Source organism: Alligator sinensis, unplaced genomic scaffold (genome assembly GCF_000455745.1).
Source record: "Alligator sinensis unplaced genomic scaffold, ASM45574v1 scaffold647_2, whole genome shotgun sequence".
Lineage (NCBI taxonomy): Eukaryota > Metazoa > Chordata > Crocodylia > Alligatoridae > Alligator > Alligator sinensis.
In genome coordinates, this window is record NW_005841832.1 from 2,304,844 (window position 1) to 2,327,390 (window position 22,547).

Here is a 22,547-nt window from a genome sequence, read left to right on the forward strand (position 1 = left end):
AGGAGTGTTAGGGTATGTGGATTTTTGGGGAGCATTGGACCTGCAGCTAGAACAAGGCTTTAATCTGTGTCTTAGCAAAGCTACTGATTACAAGGCAGAATGATATATATTAAAAGTAACTTTGTGAATGCTTAGGCAAGTAGGTTTTAACCATATAATAGTATTGTTATGAGATATATAGCTTTTATATATAAGATTTTGGTTTTGAGTGCTTATGTTAGGTAACCATTTTAATTGTGTTAACCATTTTGGGGGGAAAAAGCAACAATTAAGTCTGTGTGCTGTGAACCAGCTACAGCAAGGAATGAGATAAAATACAGGGGCCCAAAAAGGGTAGGGATGGAACAACATGGGACAGAAAAACAAATTGGAATGTAGAAGATAACATGTAACCAAGATGAACATATGCAAAAGGGTGAATGGTGATTGGTAAAGAAACATCCAAATTCTGCCCATTGACCGAAAGAAGGGAGTTCATGGTCTTAGACATGCGCTCATAGCAAAAAGACATGTAAATGAATGCAATGCATAGGCAATTCCATGCTAATGAAGCAAACAGTAAACAGAGGTGGAGCTTGAGATGGGAGGAGAAATGGGTGGAGCAAGAGGAGGGACGAAGGTGGAATGAATGTTAATAAACTTGAACCAAAGTATATAAATGTAGGAAAAATCTATTGTTCAGTGCAGGTCCCCTGGTTCACGGGTTGTGTGGCTGTGAGGGACCCTTGTCCGAAGCTGTCTCCATTCTGAATAAAGCTGTTGCGAGCAATGTGTGCTGGTGTTTGCTCCCTGCTTGCTCTGGCTAATGAGTAACAGGACCAATGAGCAATTGGACCGTTGTCTCCCTAGCTATTGGGCACCGCATGGAGTCGGGATCTAACAAGGAGGAGCTGGCTCCTGCTGCTACCTGGCTGCAGCTGTCCTGGAAGAACTCAGGGAAGGGTAGGTAGCAACACAGACCCCTCCCCTACATCCATATTTCTGCTGACACCACCCTAAACACCATGTACCTGCAATTCTTCTGCTTCTAGATCTTCCTGGGGCACCACCACCTTCTCCAAAGGTTCTTTTCCTCCAGCACCATCAAGACTCTAGCCTTCTGTTATGCCCATCCCATTGCCTCATTATCCCTTTAATTTGCTACTTCTTGGCATCCTCTCTGAGCAGTTTGTATCCCCCTATGTCCCTTTCCAAGAGCAGTCATCCCCATCCTTTTGAGGAAGCATCCACTCCCATGTCTGTGGTTTCCTAGTCTCTTCCCCTAACTTGCACATTAAAGTCCACACCTCCCCTCACCCCATTCTGTCAAATGCAGCCCATTACTATCCCACCCTGTCTAGATGCCCTCATATTCTGCATAGTCAATTTTCTGTTACCTCTTCATAACAAACCATCCCCATCCCTAGCAGGCTACTGTAACCTACCCTGACAGCCAGCAGAGCTAACACCTACTCAGCCCTCTTACCCAGCTAATGTTCCACCCTATTTCACATTTGCTCCCTCCTGTCTACAACAGCTTAGCAGGCAAAACCAGTTGGTTTCCCTAGTACCTCTCCTCAAGTGACAAGGAATGGCAAGATCCCCACTCACAAAACTCCTTTAATAGAAGTAGCTACCCAGACCCCTCATTACTAGCTTAAACCTCCCTTCTCTTAGGGACTGAGATGTGGACAGTCAGCCCTAATACTTTGGATTTAGGTTAGGAAAAAAATAAGGAATCCAAAGACAAGAGTTAGAAGCCAAAACTTGGAGCCAGCATGAGAACTGGGGGGCAAACAAACACAGGAACTAGGGGACACAATTTAGCCATAAAAGAACCAAGAATATCTGCAAACCTGTGGCATGTCATGCAACCAAGTCCAAATGAAAGAATGGGGCCTATATTTTAGGCCCAGGACCCTGCAGCTGCCAGGGCAATCAAACACAACTGGATGCAATCTGAGGTTGCTCAATTCCAGTTAGGCTTCAAATTGGGTTCAAGCCTTTATCCCTTGACAAGCTCCACCAGTTTTGGAGCAGTGATAGCTTTCTGGCTAGGACTAAGCCAATTTATGTCACTAGGAAAGGGAAGCATATCAGGGGGTGCTGGGGCCTGGTCACCTCATGCCTCTGGATAGAGATCCTCTGGGTGAGAGACTCCTTAGATGTATTTGAGGAATGGTGGGTGCTTTTAGACATTCTCTATTTAGTGTCTTCCTCTGGATCCTTAGTTTAAAACTGTGACCTTCACTCCTTTCCCAATTTTCTTTCTTTCATTGTCCCAAGGACTTAGTTATTGGTATAGACCTGTGGCCCTCCCCTGACAGGAAGGACTTTTAGCTTTCAGAGGAGGAATGGCTTCCCCATCCCTCATCTCACCCAGAGATGCAAATAAGAGGTAGGAGGGAGGAAGGCAGTTTCTGTGGGGAAGAAGAATATGCAAAAGAAAGCAAGCTGATGAGAAGAAGGGAAAAGCAAGAGTGGGCTTCCTTGGAGATCTGCTGGGCTAGCTAAGGGAGAAAGGACCTTAGGAATGGGTCTGGTGAAGGTAGTGGCAGCAACTGCTGCTACAAGAACATGTGTAATTGAGTGGTCTGGCCTTTTAAGAGAGAGCAAGAAGCCCTGTAAAAGAGGTCCAGCTGTGGGCATTTAGGTAATGTGAGGGAGTATCCCACTACTAACTAAAAACCCCAGAGAAGAGATCAGAGGGAACAAACTGTGTGGAAGAGTAGTCTGTGGGTATGAAGTGAACTGGAACCAAAATAAATTCTCTGCTAGGAAGGACCATGTTACTGTGTGGGGCAAGAGCCAAAGGGCCCCTCCTTCAGAGAAGGGCTAATGGCTTTTGTTTTCTCATTTGGTTTACTTGTTTTTTGGGGTGCAAGGACTATAGTTTTTGTATTGAAAGGATTGGCTGAAGATCTCTTTAGGGAGCAAAGCCAGCCTGCAAGGAAGCAGGGTCACCAATGTGCTTACATCATCTAAGGGAGGAAAAGCACCTGAAGAGCCAAATGGAACTGTTGGCCAATGGCTTGCTGCTCCAGCAAAAGTGGTGGTACCTAGTTGTCCAGGAAGAAAACTAGTGCACTGGCTGCCAGGAGGGGAAAGGGGTGACCCTGGGAATGTACCTGGGATAGCAGAGGCCTAGACCAAGCAGCTGCCTAAGGCAGTGAAGAAGCTGCCTACATGGAACACACTAAGGAAGCCTAGGCAGCAGAGAGGATTAATGCCATTGATATTGCTTCTCTGCAGAATCCTAATAGTGAAGGCCTCAGGGAAGTTGCTTGAACCCTTATCCCCCCACCATATCATTCACCTCCTCTGCTGCTGCTGCAGTGTGGCCGACATCAGCTGCCAGGGCAGAAATGTCTTTAGTAATGGTGAGGATGCCCCTTTGAGGAGAACCTGGTCCCTATCATCCAAGGGGAGAGATGACCTTTTCAAGATCCTCCCCCCTGCTAGTCTTAGCTTCCTGGGACAAGATGCCCGCTGCATCCTCTGGGGTGCTCCTGGCTGCAGACAGCAACTGCAGACCACCAGGCCTGAGAAGATGGTGGCTGGCACTCAATAGCCAGGCTCCAAACAGGCTGTAACTCTGGGAGCAGTGAGGGAGGACGGAGCACCATACCCACCTCAAAAACCGTTGGCAGTGAAGCTGCAGACATGGAAGCCATTATAGCACACCCATGCCTGGTGTCATCAGGGACCCCTTGTCCCTCAACCCCTTTGCCTGAGGTGCTGCTATTGCCGCACCACAGCAGCCTGGAAAACCTTTCACCCTATTCCCAATTCCAGACTCCTCATCTCTGCTGCCTCCTTATGTTCCCCTTCCCTGCTCCCCATCAGATGTCACACTCCCTCTACCACTCACTGTTGTGTTTGGGGGAAGAGATGAGCTATGGTGCTTGATGAGGGATCTGCAAAGAGTGAGAAAGGAATGATCGTGCCCCTACCCAGGCTTTGAAGAAGCAGGTGAGGCCAGTTAGAGAGCAACCTGGGTGTCAGGATCTCAAAGCCCTATGATAAAACCCCTAAAGATAGCATCGCTTAACTCCAGAGGCTGCAGGGATTGTCCTCACAAGGGCCAGGTGCTCTCCGGCTTTTGGGAGGGAGGGTATTCCAGGGGGTTCCTGCAGGAGACAAGTGGCATCCCATTCATCTGCTCATGGGCTGTAACCAGAAGGAAACCCTAGTACATGCCTGCCACAAGTGTGCAAGGCCACAGTCCCTTTACTACTTCAAGCATCCCTTATTTGAGGTTCAGGATCCACTTTTACCCATACTTTTTATTTTAGGGATATCCCATATGTGGCCCACAAGGTCCTGGGATTTTCTAGTAAACCTTTCTGGCCCTAATGAAGCTTTGCACCTACCAGACCAGGAAAGAGGTGCCAGCTAGAGGAAACCTGGGCCACTGCAAAACTATCTTCTTTTCACTCATCTGTGCACATCTCTGAGCTAAGTTTCAGTAGGCAGCATACATGGGTTCCTTGGATACATTCAAGGGGGCATGTGCTTTAGCCAGAGTTCTCTGCTTGCTGTCTCCCTTTAACACCCGCATTATTAAACTCTGACCTACACTCTCGTTCCTGTTTTCTCATCCTTTTTCCAAAATGGTAGTTATTGTAACAAGGCCCAAGTCCTTTTATCAAGAATAGGGCTAGGCAGTAGATTTAGAAATGAACAGCTGGTAGCTAATTAGATAATGGCCTGCTCAGGTGCCCTCAGCTCAGAAGGAGCCAGGGCCTATATAGTCCCTTCCACTGAGGCAGAGAGTGTTCATGACTGTGAAAGCTTGGCTAGACCTACACATGAAATATAAATGACCGAATTAAAATAACAGTGCATCTTACACAAAATTGTAAAATGGTGACTGGGACCATGTGAAATGAAGCAAATGAGCTCCCAATCCCAATCTCCTGTGCTAGTTCCAAATGTACCCAATGTCTGAACCATTCATAAATAACTGCATCTCCCTACTTGAATGTATCCTCCCTGTTGACACATCCTCCCTTCATTAAGGTATAGTTCTTGGAACAGGCATTTAATGTCTGTTTGGGGTTTTCCAAATATCTCCACAGACCATCGCCATTTCAGAATATTTTGTGTTCTGCCCCACTGTTAAAACAACTACCCAAAACAGTGTCTTGTAATCAGTGCCCCAAGGTATCCCATTCAGGCAGTCAAGACCCATCCCATTTGTTTGAAATGTAACCTCCAGACTGATCAAAAAGCTTGCCAAAACAAGCTTCACAACTGAATGACCCAAACCAGGATCCAAGGAGTTAGCAGCTGTAATACAATGGGATTAACTAACTGCCCTACCTGCTTTGTTTGGACTTTAATCAAATATCAAGGAGGAATTCTTTGAAGCTATACAATTGAAAAGTATAAGGAAAGAGTTGCTGACGGAGTGTGCTTCAGGAGAGAAAGAGAAATCACTGCAACACTGTAACCTGCGCCCTGGCAGGGGAAATACCATGACAATGATGATGGCAGGGGACATACCCTGATAGAAGTAATGCAATTAAAATGGCACTGTGGTTGCACCCTTGTCTGCTTGCGGACAGGACTCCCTACGAGAGCCTCATAGTTAGCTTCCCTCTGGCCAGCTTCCAGTGGGAGAATCTCAGCTACACATGGACTTTATGGAAATAGGAGACTCCTCCCTAGCTTGCTCCTGCAGCCACATGGCTGAGGGCAAGCCAAACTCAGGAGCATCTGAACTGAAAGCTTCTGGGCTTGGACCTGCATGTAGGATGCCTGCCAAAGGATTTGGAAGCATCTGAAGCCCCAGGCAGGGGTGAAGGATTTTTGCCGGTAGTAGGGCCACATTTGGTTCTTGAATGACTCACAGATTTGGATTTGGTTTGACTGGTTTGACTTGGCACATGAAACATTTTCCTTAAAAAAAAACAACAAAGAAAAACGTTCACCCAGGTGATACTCTCAGTGTGGGATCCTCACCAGGTGAAGGCTGTGGAAAAAAAAAAAGGCTTTGAGAAAAAAAACCTGACACCAGCTGCTGCCAGGTGTGTGTGTGTGTGTGTTGGGGGGGGTGATCCCCGCTGCCCCCCCACTGCCCCCCGCCATGGGGGGGGGGGGGCTCTACCATGAGCCCCCATCCCCCGCCCACTCTCTGAGCCCCAACTCCTGGCTCTTAAAAAAAAAAAGTCCCCACTCACCAGGTAATGCCAGGTGGGGGGGGGAGGGGGCGGTGATCCCTGCTGCACCCTGCTGCCCCACACTGCAGAGGGGATGGGGAGGCTCTGCCATGAGCCCCCAGAAGCCCTGAGGCCACTGTAGCAGCTAGTAAGGCTGGGGTTTTGGGGTTTTTTTTAAAGAGCCAAGAGCTGGGGCTGTGCAGGGCAGCCATGCAGGGGGGCTGGGAGAGTGGGTTGGGGTCAGGAGGCACTCAGGGGGGCTGAGGAAACAGGCAGAGGATGGGGCCTGGCAGGGGTCCTCCCATGGTCCCCTCCCCTGTGCTCCAGCCTCCCCTCTCCCGCCCCCTACTTACCAGCACGGAGTCCAGATCCAGCTCCCTGAAGTAACTAGTGGGGCCTGCCTGAATCTCCGAAGCTCCCCCAATCTTTTCTGAATCAATTCAGAGAGCTTTGGATTGATTCAAATCTTGTAATTGGTCTCCTGATTCAATTTGGATTCAGAGATTCAGCCACCAAATCGAGCCAAATCTCCTCCAAATCAAATCAGCACCCAAAGCTTTGCACAGCCCTAGTATCCAGACGTACCGGAGTGTAAGGAATGGGATTAGATTGGCCACAAAGAAGTGCCACTCCCACCACTAGCGATGGAGTCCACTACAGTTAATGCATTCAGTGGCTTCCCTCCAGCCATTGAGGGAGCCTTGTAGTTTCCTAATGGGCCCAGCAAATAGGCCTGTCTCTCAGTAGCAGACAGTGAATGTAAGGAAAAAAGTATTATAGCAGGGCCTACCTGGACTGATTCTCTTTCCTATCCCTCTTCCCCTACAGCTTTGGGAATGGAAACATTTTAATGAAAGGGAATAGCCATTATAAAATGCTTTCATGGTTATTAAAGGCAGGTTGGTGTTTTGTTTATGTTTGTATGGGGATGATGACAGGTTTGGGCTTTATAGATTTAGGTTTGCAGTCTCATAATGTCCTACATTTGAAAGCTTGTCTAATTTCATTCCAACCATTCAGTTGGTCCAATAAAAGATATCACCCTTGAAAAATCTTTGTCTGTTGTATAATTCCTGGACCATCACAGCTACAACATCATTCTAACAGGACTCATAATTAGTGAGCAGAAAGAAAGAGATGTTTTGTAGTTATGCTGTATTGTGTGCTGTTGTAATTTGCCTAGTGTTTTGTTTAAAATAAAAGAAATTTGTTGCACATGCACACACACACTTCAGATATCTGGATGGGGCATGACTGAAGGGTAGAAAAAAGCTAGAGCAGTGGGAAAGTGACAGATAGAAGAAGCTCAGAAGAATTTTGAGGTGGGAGCAAACAACAATCATGGGTTGTTCTAGCTTCTGTCCTCTGGAAGAGGAGTGGACGTGGGCCCATGAGGGACTGTTGGAATGAAACAGAGAAAAAGAAAGGGGATGGCCATTCAAGGGTAGCTGCAAGCAGATGAAGCCTCCATAACAGCAACAGGGGCTGCACTGGTTTCTAGGAGTTAGCAGCAGCCATAAGGGCTGGGGCCTTACAAGAGATTGCACCCTCCAGCAGTCAAAGTCTGTTTTGCTCCTACACATATTGTCATGTGCAAGAACAGTGGAAAGCACTCCTCCCCCCTGCCTGAGGAAGCCCCACTTGGGATACTGCATTAAAACCTGGACTCATCAGTATGGGACAGCTCAGAGAACAGTGCTAGAAATGTCTGTGAGGTACACAGGTCCATGTCTGAATACAGTTGTATTCAGCTCTGTGCTGATGGCAGGATTCCCATGAACGTCCCTCTTCTTTTGTGAGTGTCAAGCCCAATGCAGTGCTTATGATGTACCAGTCAGGAAGTAGAACATGGTAATTATCATGACCCAGGGCTACATGTCATGGGGTTTGTCCCTCCCCAGCACCAATGCCAACTAGGATGTTAGGATCTTGCAACCCTACAGTGAAACTTAACATCAGAGGATGATGGGACTACCCTCACAAGAGCCAAGTGCTCTCCTGCTTTTGGGAAAGAAGGTACCCCATGTGGTTCCTGCAGGAGACATGTGGCATCCCATTTATCTGCTCATGAGCTGCAACCAAGAGGGAAAACCTGACACACCTACTGTGAGTGTGCCTTTACCCTGGCATGTCCCACAGAGTTCTGATGGTGCACTTTGGCAACATCTTACCCAGTATTCTAATAGAGGCTTTGAAGCAGACCAACCTTGAACTAGGCCAAACATTTCACTTAGATCCCTGCCATAATATATCCTCTATGTTAGAATCATTAAATCTTTCGGAGTGTCTGCCCAAACTATAGGCCCTTCACCATCACATTCTAGGTAGGATCTGTCTCTACTACTCCAAACTGAGGACCCATGGCTGCTTTGTGAGGAATGAGCTGTGTAGAGCAGATCCGTGGGGAGCCCTAGGGAAGGGGCCTGTTTGGGTGAGGGGAAAATGGTCATTCTCATTGGTGGCATAGTGCAGAACCCTCAGCTATTCCTTTCAGGCTTCTGGGCCTTGATCTAACACATCTTACACCTGTTGCCTGTCCTGAACTGGGCAATTATGAAACTGTTTGAGTCAGCAGATGCAAACTTTTAAATACAGTAGACCCCTGTTTTACGCTTATTCAACTTATCCATGTCTTGCATTTACACAAATTAATATTAATACCCAAGCAGAAAAATACACCCCAAGATGCACGTCATTCATGTATATACACATATACACATGAACCTCTTGCGAGATGCGCAGACTGAGTCAAATGGAGTTACGCGCAGCTTGGGTTCCCAAGCAGGATTCTGGAGGCTCGCTCAGTCTCAGTGTTGCCATTGTGGTAGCAGCATATGTTTACAATATGTTTTTGTAACATAATAAATAAAGTATTGGTTGAAAAAGGTTTTATTTTGGTACCTTTGGTGTCATAAATGTGAGATCTAAGTAATGCAACCCCTCATTTTTCTATTATTTCCTATGGGAAAATTCACTTCGAGTTGTGCAAATTCGACATATGCAAGGTTTCTCAGGAACGCAATATACACATAAGTCGGGAGTCTACTTACTGAAGTTGATCCTTCAGTGACCTTTGCTCAACTTTCCTTGTGCAACAGCCGCGTCGTTTTGAAAGGGAGGGCCTGTGAACGTCTAGAACTGATCTACCCTGGGTTCATCTACATGTTCATTAATACGCTTTTGCTACTGCTCATTAAGTTTAGTGGTCAACACTCACTGTTAACTCAACTTTGCAGGTGAGGGGTGGGGGCAGGTTCCAGGCTGGAGATGTGTGAGCAAGAATCAGGAGAGATTCCAGATAGGAGTATTACAGTTGTAGAGAGTATTATAGTTCATTAGATCCCCACATGGGAACCACTTGTGAAAACAAACCTGTTTTAGATTTGGGGAAGAACTTGTCACCCCCAAGTTTTAAAAGAGCAGAAATCCCTGAGCTGGCTTTTGAGTAGATCCAGATCTAAAAGAAATGGGAGTGCAATGGCAGTCTGAAATAAAAGCAACCCACCCTCAGCAGTGGGGCAACAGTGACCCCTGGTGGTAACAAAGAATGGGCAACCCCCAGCTGCAGCAAAGACCCTTGAGGAAGGAGAGACCCTTGACAGAGGCAAAGTCCAGTGTGGGTCTCTCTACCAGCTCTGGCCACTTAGGCATGGGTATTAAAGTCCCCAGGAGCAGAGAGGCAACCCCTGATGGCAAGGAATAGCAGGACCCTCTGAAGTCTATCTCCCTACCCAGCACCTGCCACTTCGGGCTGATTAGGTGGTAGAGGCTCCCAACAGCAGCCCTGGGTGTCTCCATTCACACGAGACTGGGCTAGTAGTTCCCCTGGATTGTTTTGGGAGTGACTGAGAGCTGTTTGGGGTTTCAATGAATGTTTAATAGTTAAGGGTTTGTTTAAGGTTGCTGTTTTGTCCCTTTTCCTGGATTAATAAACCCTGTTCGAGTGGACTTTTTGTTTGTGAGTCGTGGGGAAGTTTGTTCACTTCAGAACACTATTTTTTCCCCAGGGCTTCTGGATGGAGGCTTGAGTGTGAATAGAAAGTTTGTGTTAAATCCCCACATTTGAACCCAGCTCTTTATACTGCCATCAAGTGCCTGGCGGAGAGGTTACACAATATGAGCATATGAGCTGGTTCTACACATCTCCCCAATTCCTTTCCACATGGGCACCTTCTTCTACTGCCCCATCCCTGTCAGTGTCCCAGGAAGCATTCTGGTCATCCAGCCACTTCACTTCCAGAAAGCTAAAGGCTGCTACTGTCAGGAGGGAAGAGTTCTGAGCTGTGAACATGCCTTTACTGGTCTGCTGTCTATGGGAGCTCTTATCCTCCCTCTTCTACCACCATCAGGGTATCCAAGAAAGATCAGTCCTTGGGCCTGCTCTTCACACTTCCAGGAGCATATCACCAACCCCTGATGATTCCCTCAGGGGCCGTGTCTACATGAGACATTGACTGCACAGTAGCCTATGACTACTGCTCAGTAGCCTCATGTGGCAGGAAGAATGACACAATGCTACTGTGCAATAGTCATCAGCTAGCTACTGCACAGTAGGGCTGTGTGAAATGTTGCTGTCCATTTCATTTCGACACTGTTTCATAGATTTCATAGATTTCATAGACATTAGGGCTGGAAGGGACCTCGGAAGATCATCGAGTCCAGCCCCCTGCCCAAAGGGCAGGAAGTCAGCTGGGGTCATAGGATCCCAGCAAGATAAGCATCCAGTTTGCTCTTGAAGGTATTCAATGTAGGTGCTTGAGCCACCTCTGGTGGCAGGCTGTTCCAGACCTTGGGGGCTCAGACAGTAAAGAAATCCTTCCTTATGTCCAGCCTGAAACTCTTGTAGTAGTTTATGACCATTCGACCTAGTTTTCATCCCTTGGGGCACTCTGGTGAACAAACGTTCCCCCAGATACTGGTGGTCACCCCGATAAACTTATAGGTGGCCATCAGATCACCCCTGAGCCTGTGCTTTTCCAGGCTAAAGAGCCCCAGGGCTCTCAGCCTGTCATTGTAGGGTCTGCTTCCCTGACCTCTGATCATGCGCATGGCTCTTCTCTGGACTCTCTCAAGCTTCTCCACATCCTTTTTGAATTGTGGAGCCCAAAACTGGATGCAGTACTCCAGCTGCGGCCTCACCAAGGCCGAGTACAAGGGGAGAATGACGTCCCGGGATTTGCTTGAGAAGCATGGCTCATGTTCATTTTGACTCATTTCGACCTCGAAACAGTGAAATCAAAATGAAACAAATGGCTTCGAAACAGCTTCAAAACAAAAAGAGGCTAATCAAAACATTTTGAAAGTTTTGAAACATTTCGAGTTTTGAAGCAGCCAGCAGTCAGGTGGTGGGAGACAGGGGAGAACCAGGGCTGCGCTCCCAGTGGCTTTAGGCTCAGCCAGGTGGGAAGTGCATCCCTGACTCTCCCCACCTCCCATGGCTGGGGTGCAGGAAGCCAAACAGAGCACAGGCAGGGGAAGGCAATTGGGCTGGGGAAGGCAACTCAGCCCAGCTGGGATGAATTCCCAACCCCAGCACGACCATCACACTGGGGAAATGAACTCAGCCCTCAGCCCAGTTCGTTTCCCCAGCCAGATAGTTGTGCTGGGGAGGGGAACTCAGCCCAGCTGGGCTGACTTCCTTTCCCCAGTCTGATCTAACTCAGCTGGGCTGAGTTCCCTTCCCCAGCCTGGTCTAATGCTGGGGAGGGGAACTGAGCAATTGGGCTCAGTTCCCTTCCCCAGTCCAGGGCAGCAGCACTGGCTTCCCTCCCTCATCTGGCAGGCAGCACTCAACCCGAGGAGGACTGGCACAGCCCCCACAGCCCTCCCGGGGTTGGGCCCTGATCTGCCTGCCAGATGAGAGAGGCTGTTCCAAGCTTCCCCATTATAGTGAATGGGCAAAACATCGAAACAGTGTGGAAACAGCCTCACTGTTTCGAGGAAGAGAAACAAAACAGCTGTTTCGAATGGAAATGAAATTCAAAACAAAATGTTCTGTTGAAACCTTGAAACTCAAGGGGAAATGGAACAGTGCCATTTTGCACAGCCCTACTGCGCAGTCAGCATCACAAAAAAGTCATTCTTTAGTGCAACTGCACAGCTACTGGTTACTACACAGTTATTTAGTACTTGTATAAACAAGTTTATACAATTAATAAATTACAATTACTAAATTACTGCTCAATGTGTCTCACATAGACACGGTCAGGGAAGTATTGATGTTAACAAGGCCCGTATCTCCACCATCTCCTCTGTACCTAGGCAAGATACCTGTTCCCCTTGCAGGCAAGGAGAAGGCAAGCCAGCCACCATCCCACAGCTGAGCCTTCCATCAATCAGGATACCCTGCATCTTTTCCAGGGTGTTAGCCCCTTGCCAAAAGGGTTTTTTTAGGGCATCTCCTGGAGGGGGGATGTGAGGCACAATGAGTCTCCCCTCCCTGATCTGCAACCATTAGCAATGAGGTAACACCACACCATGCCCAGGAGAGAGCTAAGCCAGACCTAGGAAGACCTTTCTCCCTTACTCTGAGACAGCAAAATACCCCCAGTCCCAGCACCAGGTGTGCAACATGGCTGTTGGATGTCCTAGTCATCCATCCACCATGGTTCTCCTTGCCCAGCCATGGGTATCTGGTACCTACCATCCCTCTGGGCTTGCCTCTTCTGTATTCCCCTTGCCAAACTTTACCATATCTGCTACCTGTGGAAGCCCAGGCAGATCCCCTCCTACAATGAGAGGGTAAAATAGTGATCTAATTTTGCAATCATCTTTAATGATATAGTAGCCTCTCTTTCACTTCTTAGTTACATAGTCTCGTTCTGCTCTGTTAGCAGCACACCCCATTCAGCAATTCCATAACAATGTCAGGGATGCCTTGAAATCACAGGCTTTGAAGAACTCTGTGCCTCCAGATGCGTTGGTGGTATAGTGGTGAGCATAGCTGCCTTCCAAGCAGTTGACCCGGGTTCGATTCCCGGCCAACGCAAAGGGATAGCTTTTTCTTTCCTTCCGGGAGTAAAATTTTCTTCATTTTCCTTTTATGAAACCCATATAACTAACAAAATGAGTTAAAATATGTGCCTGGATTCGTATCAAAGACAGCTACAGGCTTCTTTCCCCCTCCAGGAAGCTGGCATACACAGTACAACTTCTCCCCCTTGTGGCTTGTGAGCAAATCTACAGCTCGCAGGCATCTGTCTTCAGTTTGATGTTGAGTGGCATCATGCTTTTCAGTGAGGGGGATGGAAGGGGAGCAGGTGGGGCCTGAAACCACTGAGTCACTGTTTTGCTTCAACAACTTCTGTTGAGTATAAAAGGAAACAAAAGAGCCAATGATCTAAATAAAATTAAGGAAGCGAAAGCAAAGTGGAGGAGATCTATAAGTCCACTCAGGAAGCAAAGAAGCCGCTATGTGCACTAAGGTCCCACCGAGATTTGAACTCGGATCGCTGGATTCAGAGTCCAGAGTGCTAACCATTACACCATGGGACCAGTTAAAAAGATTGCCAGACCCATATCTGAAATAGGATTATTTTCTTCCCTATTTCCCTTTTAGGTATACTGTTAATCGTGTTTTCCTTGATCTTTCCCCTTCATTCAAGGCTCCACCACAGGAGCTGGCCCCGCAGAAAACCCAAAAACTGCTTTCGGGTGACGCAAAGGCTCCTCTAAAAAAATGGAGAAATTACGTTTTTTTCCTTAAGAATTCTCAGTAATCTATCAACAGATGTTCACGCGAAGTCATATTTTTACAGCAATTCATATTTGCGAGCAAAAATGCATTCTAAAAGCAGCCGCCCGAACAGGGACTTGAACCCTGGACCCTCAGATTAAAAGTCTGATGCTCTACCGACTGAGCTATCCGGGCTCTTGCAGACCTTCCGCGCGCAGGTCTAAAAGAATCACTCTGAAGATGACTCATAGTGTGAACAATATTGGTTAGAAATTGCGTACGCTTTATCAATTAGCAGGCAACACAAACCGCCCCAGGGAGACTACTTCAATCGCCCGCCCTGGGCACGCAGGACACCCTCTGTGCTCCTTGGCGGGCGCTGCAGTGATGTGATGCCAGACAGACACGGAGCTGTGATCCCCGAGCCATGCATGCACTGTTACCTGTCCTCCTTGGGGCTGCGCGGTCGTGGAGGAAAGAGCACTGGGGATCAGCCCCACGGTGCCCCACGCCTGGGGGCAGTACCCCCAGCGGGGAAGGACCCTGGCCCATCTCCCAGCATCAGAGCCAGGGCATCTGCTAACTCTGGGACCACCTCCTTAATCCTCCCTCACTCCCGCCTAGCTTGTCACGTCCAAACCAAAGCTAGAACTGAGGCTGTAGCGACTTCCTGAAGCGCCTTCCCTTCCGAGTTGCTGGAGATCCCAAAGACTGCGGGGTCATCTCCGTCTTCATACACAGACCACCCCATCCCTTCCCTTCCCTTCCCTTCCCTTCCCCCGGACATCATTGCTAGCCAGCCCCTTGGTCTACACTAGCCTCCTTGCTGAACATTACTTAGGTCAATAGAAACTTTTTATAGAGCGTTTACAAGCAAATAATTTCTAGGACATCTTTATTAGTGCATGCACCTGGAACAGGCCCACCTTTTCTGTGCAGGGGTAGGTGGCCCTGAAAAGGACCTTGGGGTCGAATACTCGGGATGACTTTGTTCCTGGACAGACTTAGCCTGGCATTTCAGGGCCTGCACCTCTCCACCGCAAGCACGGTGCTGGGAGCCCAGGCAGCAACTCTTCCCAGGACAAATGCCAGTTGGTCTTGCCTTGCTGGCCCTTGAGGGGACAAGTCGCCCAGCGAGTTGAGAAGTGCAGGGGAAGCCGCAGATGGTTCCAGCAAGCAGAGAAGCAGCCCTTACTGCAGTAAACTTTCTGACAAGAAGCCTAAATTAATTAGGTGTGCACCGCGGGCCAGCACTTCCTGAACTGAGCACCCACTCTCAGGCCACCTTACGGTCCCCTTCACCTGCTGTGATGGAGTTCACTCAGAGCAGGTCGCTCTTCTCCGAGTAGATCTTCCCCCTCCGCAGCACCCAAGCCTCTGCCAACTCCCCGGCCCTCTGATCATGGCTGGGGGCTGCTCTGGCGCCCACCTACTGCAGCCACGTTGCTTCCCCCACTGCAGTTGCACAGACCAGGTGGGGGAACCGTAGCGGGGTGTGAAAGTTCCTCCTCCCAGGGAAAAACCGCTGGAGGTGGGGAAGAGACACCCGTCTGTGCCTGGGACTCAAATCCCCCACTCCCATGCCACGCGGGGGGGTGGGGGGGGAGGGTGCTGGGGGCGCCAAGCGGCCTCGTCCAAAGCGCGCTCAGGCAACTGTTGCAAACTCTGGTCAAGCCATACTTCAGCAAAGCTCGCTCCCTCCTTCCGCAGCCCCGAGATCCAGCCTTGTCTGATCCCACACACCTCCCAGGGCACCAGCAGCAGCAGCATTTCTGGAGCGCTAGGCAAGCATCTTTGCTTCACGACTCAAGTGACTGGCAACTATAAGCAAATATATAAGAATTCAAAACATTTTTACGCTAGCGTTAATTCAACGTTTCCCAATTAAAATGATCCCAGCTCTTTCTATGCAGGGATAGGTGGCCCTGAAAAGGGCCTTTGGGTCGACTAAGTGGAGGGACTTCGATTTAGCCGCCGAATCCGTAGAGGATGCGGCCCTGGCGCTTCAGAGCGTACACCACGTCCATGGCGGTCACGGTCTACCTCCTGGCGTGCTCCGTGTAGGTGACGGCGTCGCGGATGACGTTCTCCAGGAAAACCTTCAGCACCCCGCGGGTCTCCTCGTAGATGAGCCCCGAGATGCGCTTCACGCCCCCGCGGCGGGCCAGGCGGCGGATGGCCGGCTTGGTGATGCCCTGGATGTTATCGCGCAGCACTTCGCGGTGCCGCTTGGCGCCTCCCTTCCCCAGTCCCTTCCCGCGCCCAGACACACCCGCTCCTTTCCGTGCCGACCGAGCCAAAAGCAGCGGCCGCCTGGCCGTCTACAGATAGTGCAGTCCGACCGCAAGGTGAACTGAGAAAGGCGGTAAAGACCCGCCCCCCTCGCCCCTCACCCCACCCAGCCTGAGAGAGTGACGATTGTTTTCTCCCACCAATTGAACACGCTGCGTGTCTCTCTCCAACCAATTAGCGCTAAGCTTCAGATTCAAATCATAAAGCCTTGCCGCCGCCTCTTGAGCACGCGCAGACTGGCTGCACACAAAGCAATACAATCTCCTCCCGCCTGACTGTCCGACTGAGCCCTGCCTGGTGACGGTATAGCGCCCCGACCAATGAGAGGGATCGCAGCGGACCAATCCGCAAGCAGCGTTTGAATTCAAAAGCCGAAATTGGCGCCAGCCCTTGAAAGGGAGCATGCGTACAAAGGAGCCGTGGGCGTGAACAAGCGAGCACCCTAACAGCAAAGGGCTGGCTGGGAATGGGGGTACGGCGGCCGTCGCCTCTTGCACGTCTTAGGGTGCGATCTTTTTCCCAAGCGCCCGTTAACCGAGGGGCCTGTATTTTCTCACGATTTTTTCTACATCATTTATTGCAAGACTACGTGAGCGGCGTGCTTGACAGACACCGATGTGGATACAACCATGGCAGGTTTCAGTGCCACGTCCCCAGGAGACGGCCTTTGCGGGTTGCTTGCTAGGACCCAGCCCAAGAAGCGGAACATTGATTTAACTCGTAGCGCCATCCCCAGCCTACCTTCCTCTCCCCTTTACTACAAAGAGGGTAGTAATGTTGGGGGTGGGGGTATTTCAGTAAAATTTCAAGCCGCGGCTCGGGGACGACTGCCTCCCTTCTCCACAAGTTTTTACTTATACGTATTAATTTTCCAAACATCAAGGGTGTCACGAACTTCCCAAGGTCTCGCTCCCCTCCCTCTTTGTCTGCCTCAAAACGCCGCCCCCAGCTCAAGGGTCGTGACTTCCTGGAAGTGTTGCAGACCCCGGCCTTTTGCTCCAGTGCCTCCGGGCGCTTGGGGAATTCCCTTACAGTGGCTTTTCCTAAAGCATTTAGATGCGTTTGATTCTAGATGTAAACACATCACGTGCTCAGACACGGGACTGACACAAACAGTGAGAAAGCGCCAAGGTATTTTATTTAAAAAGTGAACATCCGTCCACGGCACAAAAGCCAGCTCTCGATACTACCATTTCACACCCACATAAAAACCCGTAAAAGATGCGGGATACGTTTGAACTTACGTTTCTTTCTAAACATACAAAAGAGGAATGAAGCAGCTCTCTCAAGGAGTAAGTGGGTGGCTCTTAAAAGAGCCTTTGGGTTGGGCGGTTCTGGGGACGAAGCCAGAAGCAGGTTACTTGGAGCTGGTGTACTTGGTGACAGCCTTGGTACCCTCCGACACGGCGTGCTTGGCCAGCTCCCCGGGCAGCAGCAGCCGCACAGCCGTCTGGATCTCCCGCGACGTGATGGTCGAGCGCTTGTTATAGTGCGCCAGGCGGGACGCCTCGCCGGCGATGCGCTCGAAGATGTCGTTCACGAAGGAGTTCATGATGCCCATGGCCTTGGACGAGATGCCGGTGTCGGGGTGCACCTGCTTCAGCACCTTGTACACGTAGATGGAGTAGCTCTCCTTGCGGCTCTTGCGCCGCTTCTTGTCGCCTTTCTTCTGGGTCTTGGTGACGGCTTTCTTGGAGCCCTTCTTGGGGGCGGGCGCAGATTTGGCGGGCTCCGGCATGCTGAAAACTCCAGTCTTTCCTTTCTCAAAGAAAAAGTAATGGCGCAATCCCGTAGGCAGCCCCTTTATTTATAGAGTGCGTATGCAAATGAAGGTGCCTTAAGAATCGCGTCGCTATTGGTTGCTAAAGCTCATCACGTCATACCTTAAGGCCGGCTTCTATGCAAATAGACTTACTCCAATTTCCACGTTCCTATTGGATGCAAATAGCATTTTCTTTCTCAATTGGCCGGGATGCTGTTTCGTTCTCTTATTGGCTGCTTCAAGTGGGCTCCGTAATTAACCAATCAAGACCCGCTCTCCTCATTCCCACAAGGGTATAAAAGGTAGGGACGGCGGTGTTTTGCGACTGCTGAGCGTTTGTTGTTGCAAAGGGGTGGTGGTTTTTAAAGGCGAAATCATGTCCGGTCGCGGCAAGCAGGGAGGTAAGGTGAGGGCTAAGGCTAAGTCCCGGTCTTCTCGCGCGGGGCTGCAGTTCCCGGTCGGCCGTGTGCACCGCCTGCTTCGCAAGGGTAATTATGCTGAGCGAGTGGGAGCCGGGGCCCCCGTCTACTTGGCTGCAGTGATGGAGTACCTGACAGCTGAAATCTTAGAGCTGGCCGGGAACGCAGCCCGCGACAACAAGAAAACTCGCATCATCCCCCGCCACCTCCAGCTGGCAGTCCGCAACGACGAGGAGCTGAACAAGCTGCTTGGGGGAGTCACTATTGCTCAGGGGGGCGTCCTGCCCAACATCCAGGCAGTGCTGCTGCCTAAGAAAACCGAGAGCCACAAAGCCAAGGGCAAGTGAGATCTGCGGAATTGGACCTAGACTTAGAGACATTGCAAATACCCAAAGGCTCTTCTAAGAGCCACCCACTCACTTCACTGAAAGAGCTGTGGATCTGTGCTCTGCTTGTTAGGTGGGGGGTGCTGGGTCCTTAACTTAGTGCTTTTGGGTGTAATTTTATTTCTCAGAGAAAGCTCAGAAAGATTTTTTTTAAGGTGCTTTCCCTATTACCCTTTGTCTTTAATGACACCTATTACCCTAGGCTGCCATGCCATGGCAAGATCACCCCTCCCAGTGCAGAGGACATATAGCACCAGCCCCCTTTATGCAGCACTGTGTCAGAGGGGTTAAACAGGCCAATCTGCTGCTTTGCATTCACCAAAAAAGCTATTGTCACTGGAGCCAGCCCTTCCTGAGCATGCGCTGGAAGCAGCTTTGGGGCCTTCAGCCTTTCCCCATGTCTCTGGGCAGCTGGTTTTCATTAAAGGGCAGGACCCAGGTTTCCTGCACTCAGATGGGTTGCGGACAAAGTGACCCTTCTCGAGCAACCATGTCCTGATTGCCTGTTCAGCAACTGAGATGTTCTGGTGCCAAGGTGCAGCAAAGAGGGACCTGCTTTCTCAAGGAGTCACCTCTGCAGCCGCTTGGCCAGATCTTTTACTAAATGGGCAGTTACTGGAAAAATTTCTATCCGCTCTCATGGCACCTTTCTGATGCCCACAAATTCTCCAATAAAGCCAGCTTTCATCACCTACTGAGTAAAAATAGGTTTGTACTTTTCCTGTGTTGTTCCCCTCCTCTTCACCTCCCTTCCTGTCCACCACAGACTTCGGGTAAAATTTTAGGTAAATATCTATGCAGGCATTTCAGATCCTGTTCCTTAATATCCCACCCTAAAAAATAAGATGTGCTAAGTACATGTCAGGGAATTATACAAAGAATAGTTCAAAATTATGCACAGAAAAACTCAAAATTGTGCAAAATTAATTACTTTTAAAAAATAAACTAAATATGACACTATTTGAACCTTTTTTATAAATATATGCAGGTACTTTGTATGGTTGGGAGGGTTTGGGTGATATGTGTGGGGGAGATTTGTGAAGGTGGGGAGTGTGGGTGTGGGCATTCCTTTGGAGTTTGTGGACAGGTGTGTGTGTGTGGGTGGGGGGGGTGGTTATAGGAGTATGGGGGGTTTGTGGACAGGTGTGGGGTTTGTGCGGGGAGGGGGAGTTGTGAAGGGGTGTAGGGATATGCGTGTGGGGTTTGTAGGTGGGTGTGGGCCCCCTCCCCGCCACACATTCCCCACCCTCTTGCACATTGCACAGCCCCTGCTACCAGTGGCTCAGCAGCAGCAGGCCCTGGAGCATCAGGCAGAGCCCCTAGCGACACATGCCTCTGGCTGAGTCGGTCTCAGGGCCTGCATGTGCTGGCACAGAGCTGGCCTGGCCTGCTGGCATGCACCTTCACACCAAACCATTCTGGTTGCATGGCAGCACATGGGGGCTCGTGGCATTGCAGGCAGGAGCTGCATGCCATTGGGCTGGGTGGGCTCTGTGCCTCCATGTGAGGCTTCCCACTGGAGTGCTGGAAGCCCCATGTGGAGGTGTGGAGCCAGCTGGTCCAGCCAGATGGTATGTAAACTGGGAGACAGGCACCATCTAACTGGTTGGGCTCCATGCCTCCAAATAGGGCTTCCAGCACTCCAGCAGGAAACCACTTGTGAACACAAGCAGGAGCCCTCCCAGCCCAATGGAATGTGGCTCCCAGTCCACATGCCATAGGGCCAGACTGGTTTGGCCCAGCCTTCCACGTGGGGCTTCCAGCACTCCTGTGGGAAGCTGCACATGGAGGCACGGAGTCATGTGCCATTGGGCCAGGCTCCTGCTTGCCTCCACATGCAGCTTCCAGCTGGAGAGTTAGAAGCCCCGCGTGGAGGCACTAAGCCAGCCAGCCTGGCCCAATGGCATATGGGCCCCACCTACCCACTCACACCCCCACCCCTCAGGCAGAAGCTCCCCTCCCTACCTACCCAGCTGTCTAGTCGTGCAGCTCTGTGCCTCGACGTCATGGAAGTGGAGATACAGATCCTGCCACAGTTAAATTATGCAAAATTATGCAACTGCATGGTCATGTCTTTTATGTGCAAAATTGTGCAGGTGCATAATTCCCCAGGATGTAGCTAAGATTGTTGCTTATCACTAATTCTAGTCTACTTCTATTTCCCTTGAATTGTCTTTACTCTTGGATTTAGAGTACAAGATCTCTTGTTCTGTTTTGTTTTTTCCTGTGCCCAGAACAACAGGCCTGTGGTCTTTGATTAATTAGTCTCAAAGCTGCCATGATAATATAGGTGTAACCCTGCTTACATTATGCATGCTGTATTTGGTTATATCTCCCTCTACACATGGTTATGTCCCACTGGGCATATCTACACGTTCATTAATGTGATTTTGCTACTGCGCATTAAGTTTAGTACCTTTAATATAAGGTAAAGGGCAAAAGACAGCAGCAAAGGCAGGTGCCTTTTAGTGATGCTTAATGCACAGCAGACTAATTCTACTGCACATTAGCTTATTAGCACTGTTTTTGACATGCCACTTTAACGTGCAGCAGAATAGACTACTGCACATTAAAGCACACGTGTAGACACACCCACTGTCTCATAGTTATGTCTGTTGTAGTAACTGTGTATTTCTTCTCTAAACACCCTCATTAATTTCAAGGTTTAGGGACACTTATACCTGTTTTGACTGTTGGGAGTAAAGTCTGCAAATGTAAAGGGCCAGGTGGATCAGATCTTTGTATCCATAGGCCCGCCCTTCTAAAAATGATGGAGTTTATAGTCACATAAATGTTGCAGAAGGAAAACTGAGCTAAGGTTAGTTGAGTAGTCAGCACTTCCTGTGAGCTCTGTTGAGGTCTGCAGTAGGGTGGCCTTTGGTTTCTAGTGCAGAGGCAGTGTAGCAGGAGAGACTCCAAAGAGGAGTTATTCTGTGGATGGCATTGCAGTTGGCCATTCAATCTTCACAGGGAAAATGCTGGTTAGCACAAGGCCCCATAGTGCCACTATTCATGTGACTCTTATCCTTTGCCTCAGCATGGTATGAAATAGCAATACTACCCTGATGACCTTATGTATCTGGTTTGCACACATAGGGCATGTCTATATGTGCATATTAATGTGAAGAAATAAACTCCAGAGCAGTTTCTTGCTCCAGGTGTGCCATTTGCATGTGCACCCTGGACCACAGCATGTTGAGCCCAGTTGGAGCCTCCCTGGCTGGCAGGGGTTCCCAGGGTCAACCAGACAGCCCAGGGCTGCTGCCCCCACAGCTCAATGTGCTTCAGAGGGGCTGGCTGGGGCACAAGGGTGTTTCAGCATGGGGCTAGTTGGCAGGCAGCCCCCCACACTGAAGCACCCTCGTGCCCCAGCCACCTAGGGTAGCTTCTAAACTTGCGCTGCTGTGGAATAAAAAACTCCGCAGCAGGATAGTTCTTGTATTTAGAAGTACTATCCTGCAGCAGAGTAACTTGGTTTACTCCAGCCTAATAGGGGTGCATGTGTAGATGCAGTGTTTACTACACAACTAATTACAATTTTGCACAGTAAACGTCTCATGTAGATGTGCCCACAGATAGTACTTTGCTGGATTCAGTTTCAGGAGGAATTGATGCATTCAGGAAAATTTATTAACTAAGTCGAATTGATTATTGCCATGCTGTCAATGCAGCTTCTCCTTAGACATTCCCTGGTGTTCAGGCCTAATCAGAACAGAGTATCAGGGAACCCCTGCACTAGTGGCCAAATAGAGGGTGTTCTGACTATTGCCCCTTCCAGTATAGGGATGAGGGGAGGGAAAGGGCACGGCTGCTAACCATGATGACCTGGGCTGCATTAGCAGCACCCAGCAATCTCCTGACTAGGGAAAG

At 49.5% G+C, this 22,547-nt stretch overlaps 2 protein-coding genes, 3 non-coding genes and 1 pseudogene across 5 annotated transcripts; 2 read left to right on the forward strand and 4 right to left on the reverse strand.

The window, feature by feature from the left end:
* Positions 1-13,059: 13,059 nt before the first annotated feature.
* On the forward strand, positions 13,060-13,131 carry TRNAG-UCC. The gene has a single exon. It is a non-coding gene; the product is annotated as a tRNA-Gly (tRNA).
* A 434-nt stretch (positions 13,132-13,565) lies between these two features.
* TRNAQ-CUG lies at positions 13,566-13,637 on the reverse strand. The gene has a single exon. It is a non-coding gene; the product is annotated as a tRNA-Gln (tRNA).
* Positions 13,638-13,940: 303 nt separating this feature from the next.
* Positions 13,941-14,013, reverse strand: TRNAK-UUU. Its single transcript has one exon. It is a non-coding gene; the product is annotated as a tRNA-Lys (tRNA).
* Positions 14,014-15,765: 1,752 nt separating this feature from the next.
* On the reverse strand, positions 15,766-16,840 carry LOC102378566 (annotated as a pseudogene).
* A 386-nt stretch (positions 16,841-17,226) lies between these two features.
* Positions 17,227-17,893, reverse strand: LOC102382262 (histone H2B 5). Its single transcript, XM_006014873.3, has one exon. The coding sequence runs from the start codon at positions 17,846-17,848 to the stop codon at positions 17,468-17,470; it is 381 nt and encodes a 126-aa protein (XP_006014935.1). The 5' UTR covers positions 17,849-17,893; the 3' UTR covers positions 17,227-17,467.
* Positions 17,894-18,212: 319 nt separating this feature from the next.
* On the forward strand, positions 18,213-19,627 carry LOC102382516 (histone H2A.J-like). Its single transcript, XM_006014874.1, has one exon. The coding sequence runs from the start codon at positions 18,249-18,251 to the stop codon at positions 18,636-18,638; it is 390 nt and encodes a 129-aa protein (XP_006014936.1). The 5' UTR covers positions 18,213-18,248; the 3' UTR covers positions 18,639-19,627.
* Positions 19,628-22,547: the final 2,920 nt, after the last annotated feature.

What these genes read in the sequence shown, in the direction of transcription:
- LOC102382262 (XM_006014873.3), bottom strand. Translation starts at nt 17,848, where the DNA reads ATGCCGGAGCCCGCCAAATCTGCGCCCGCCCCCAAGAAGGGCTCCAAG.
- LOC102382516 (XM_006014874.1), top strand. Translation starts at nt 18,249, where the DNA reads ATGTCCGGTCGCGGCAAGCAGGGAGGTAAGGTGAGGGCTAAGGCTAAG.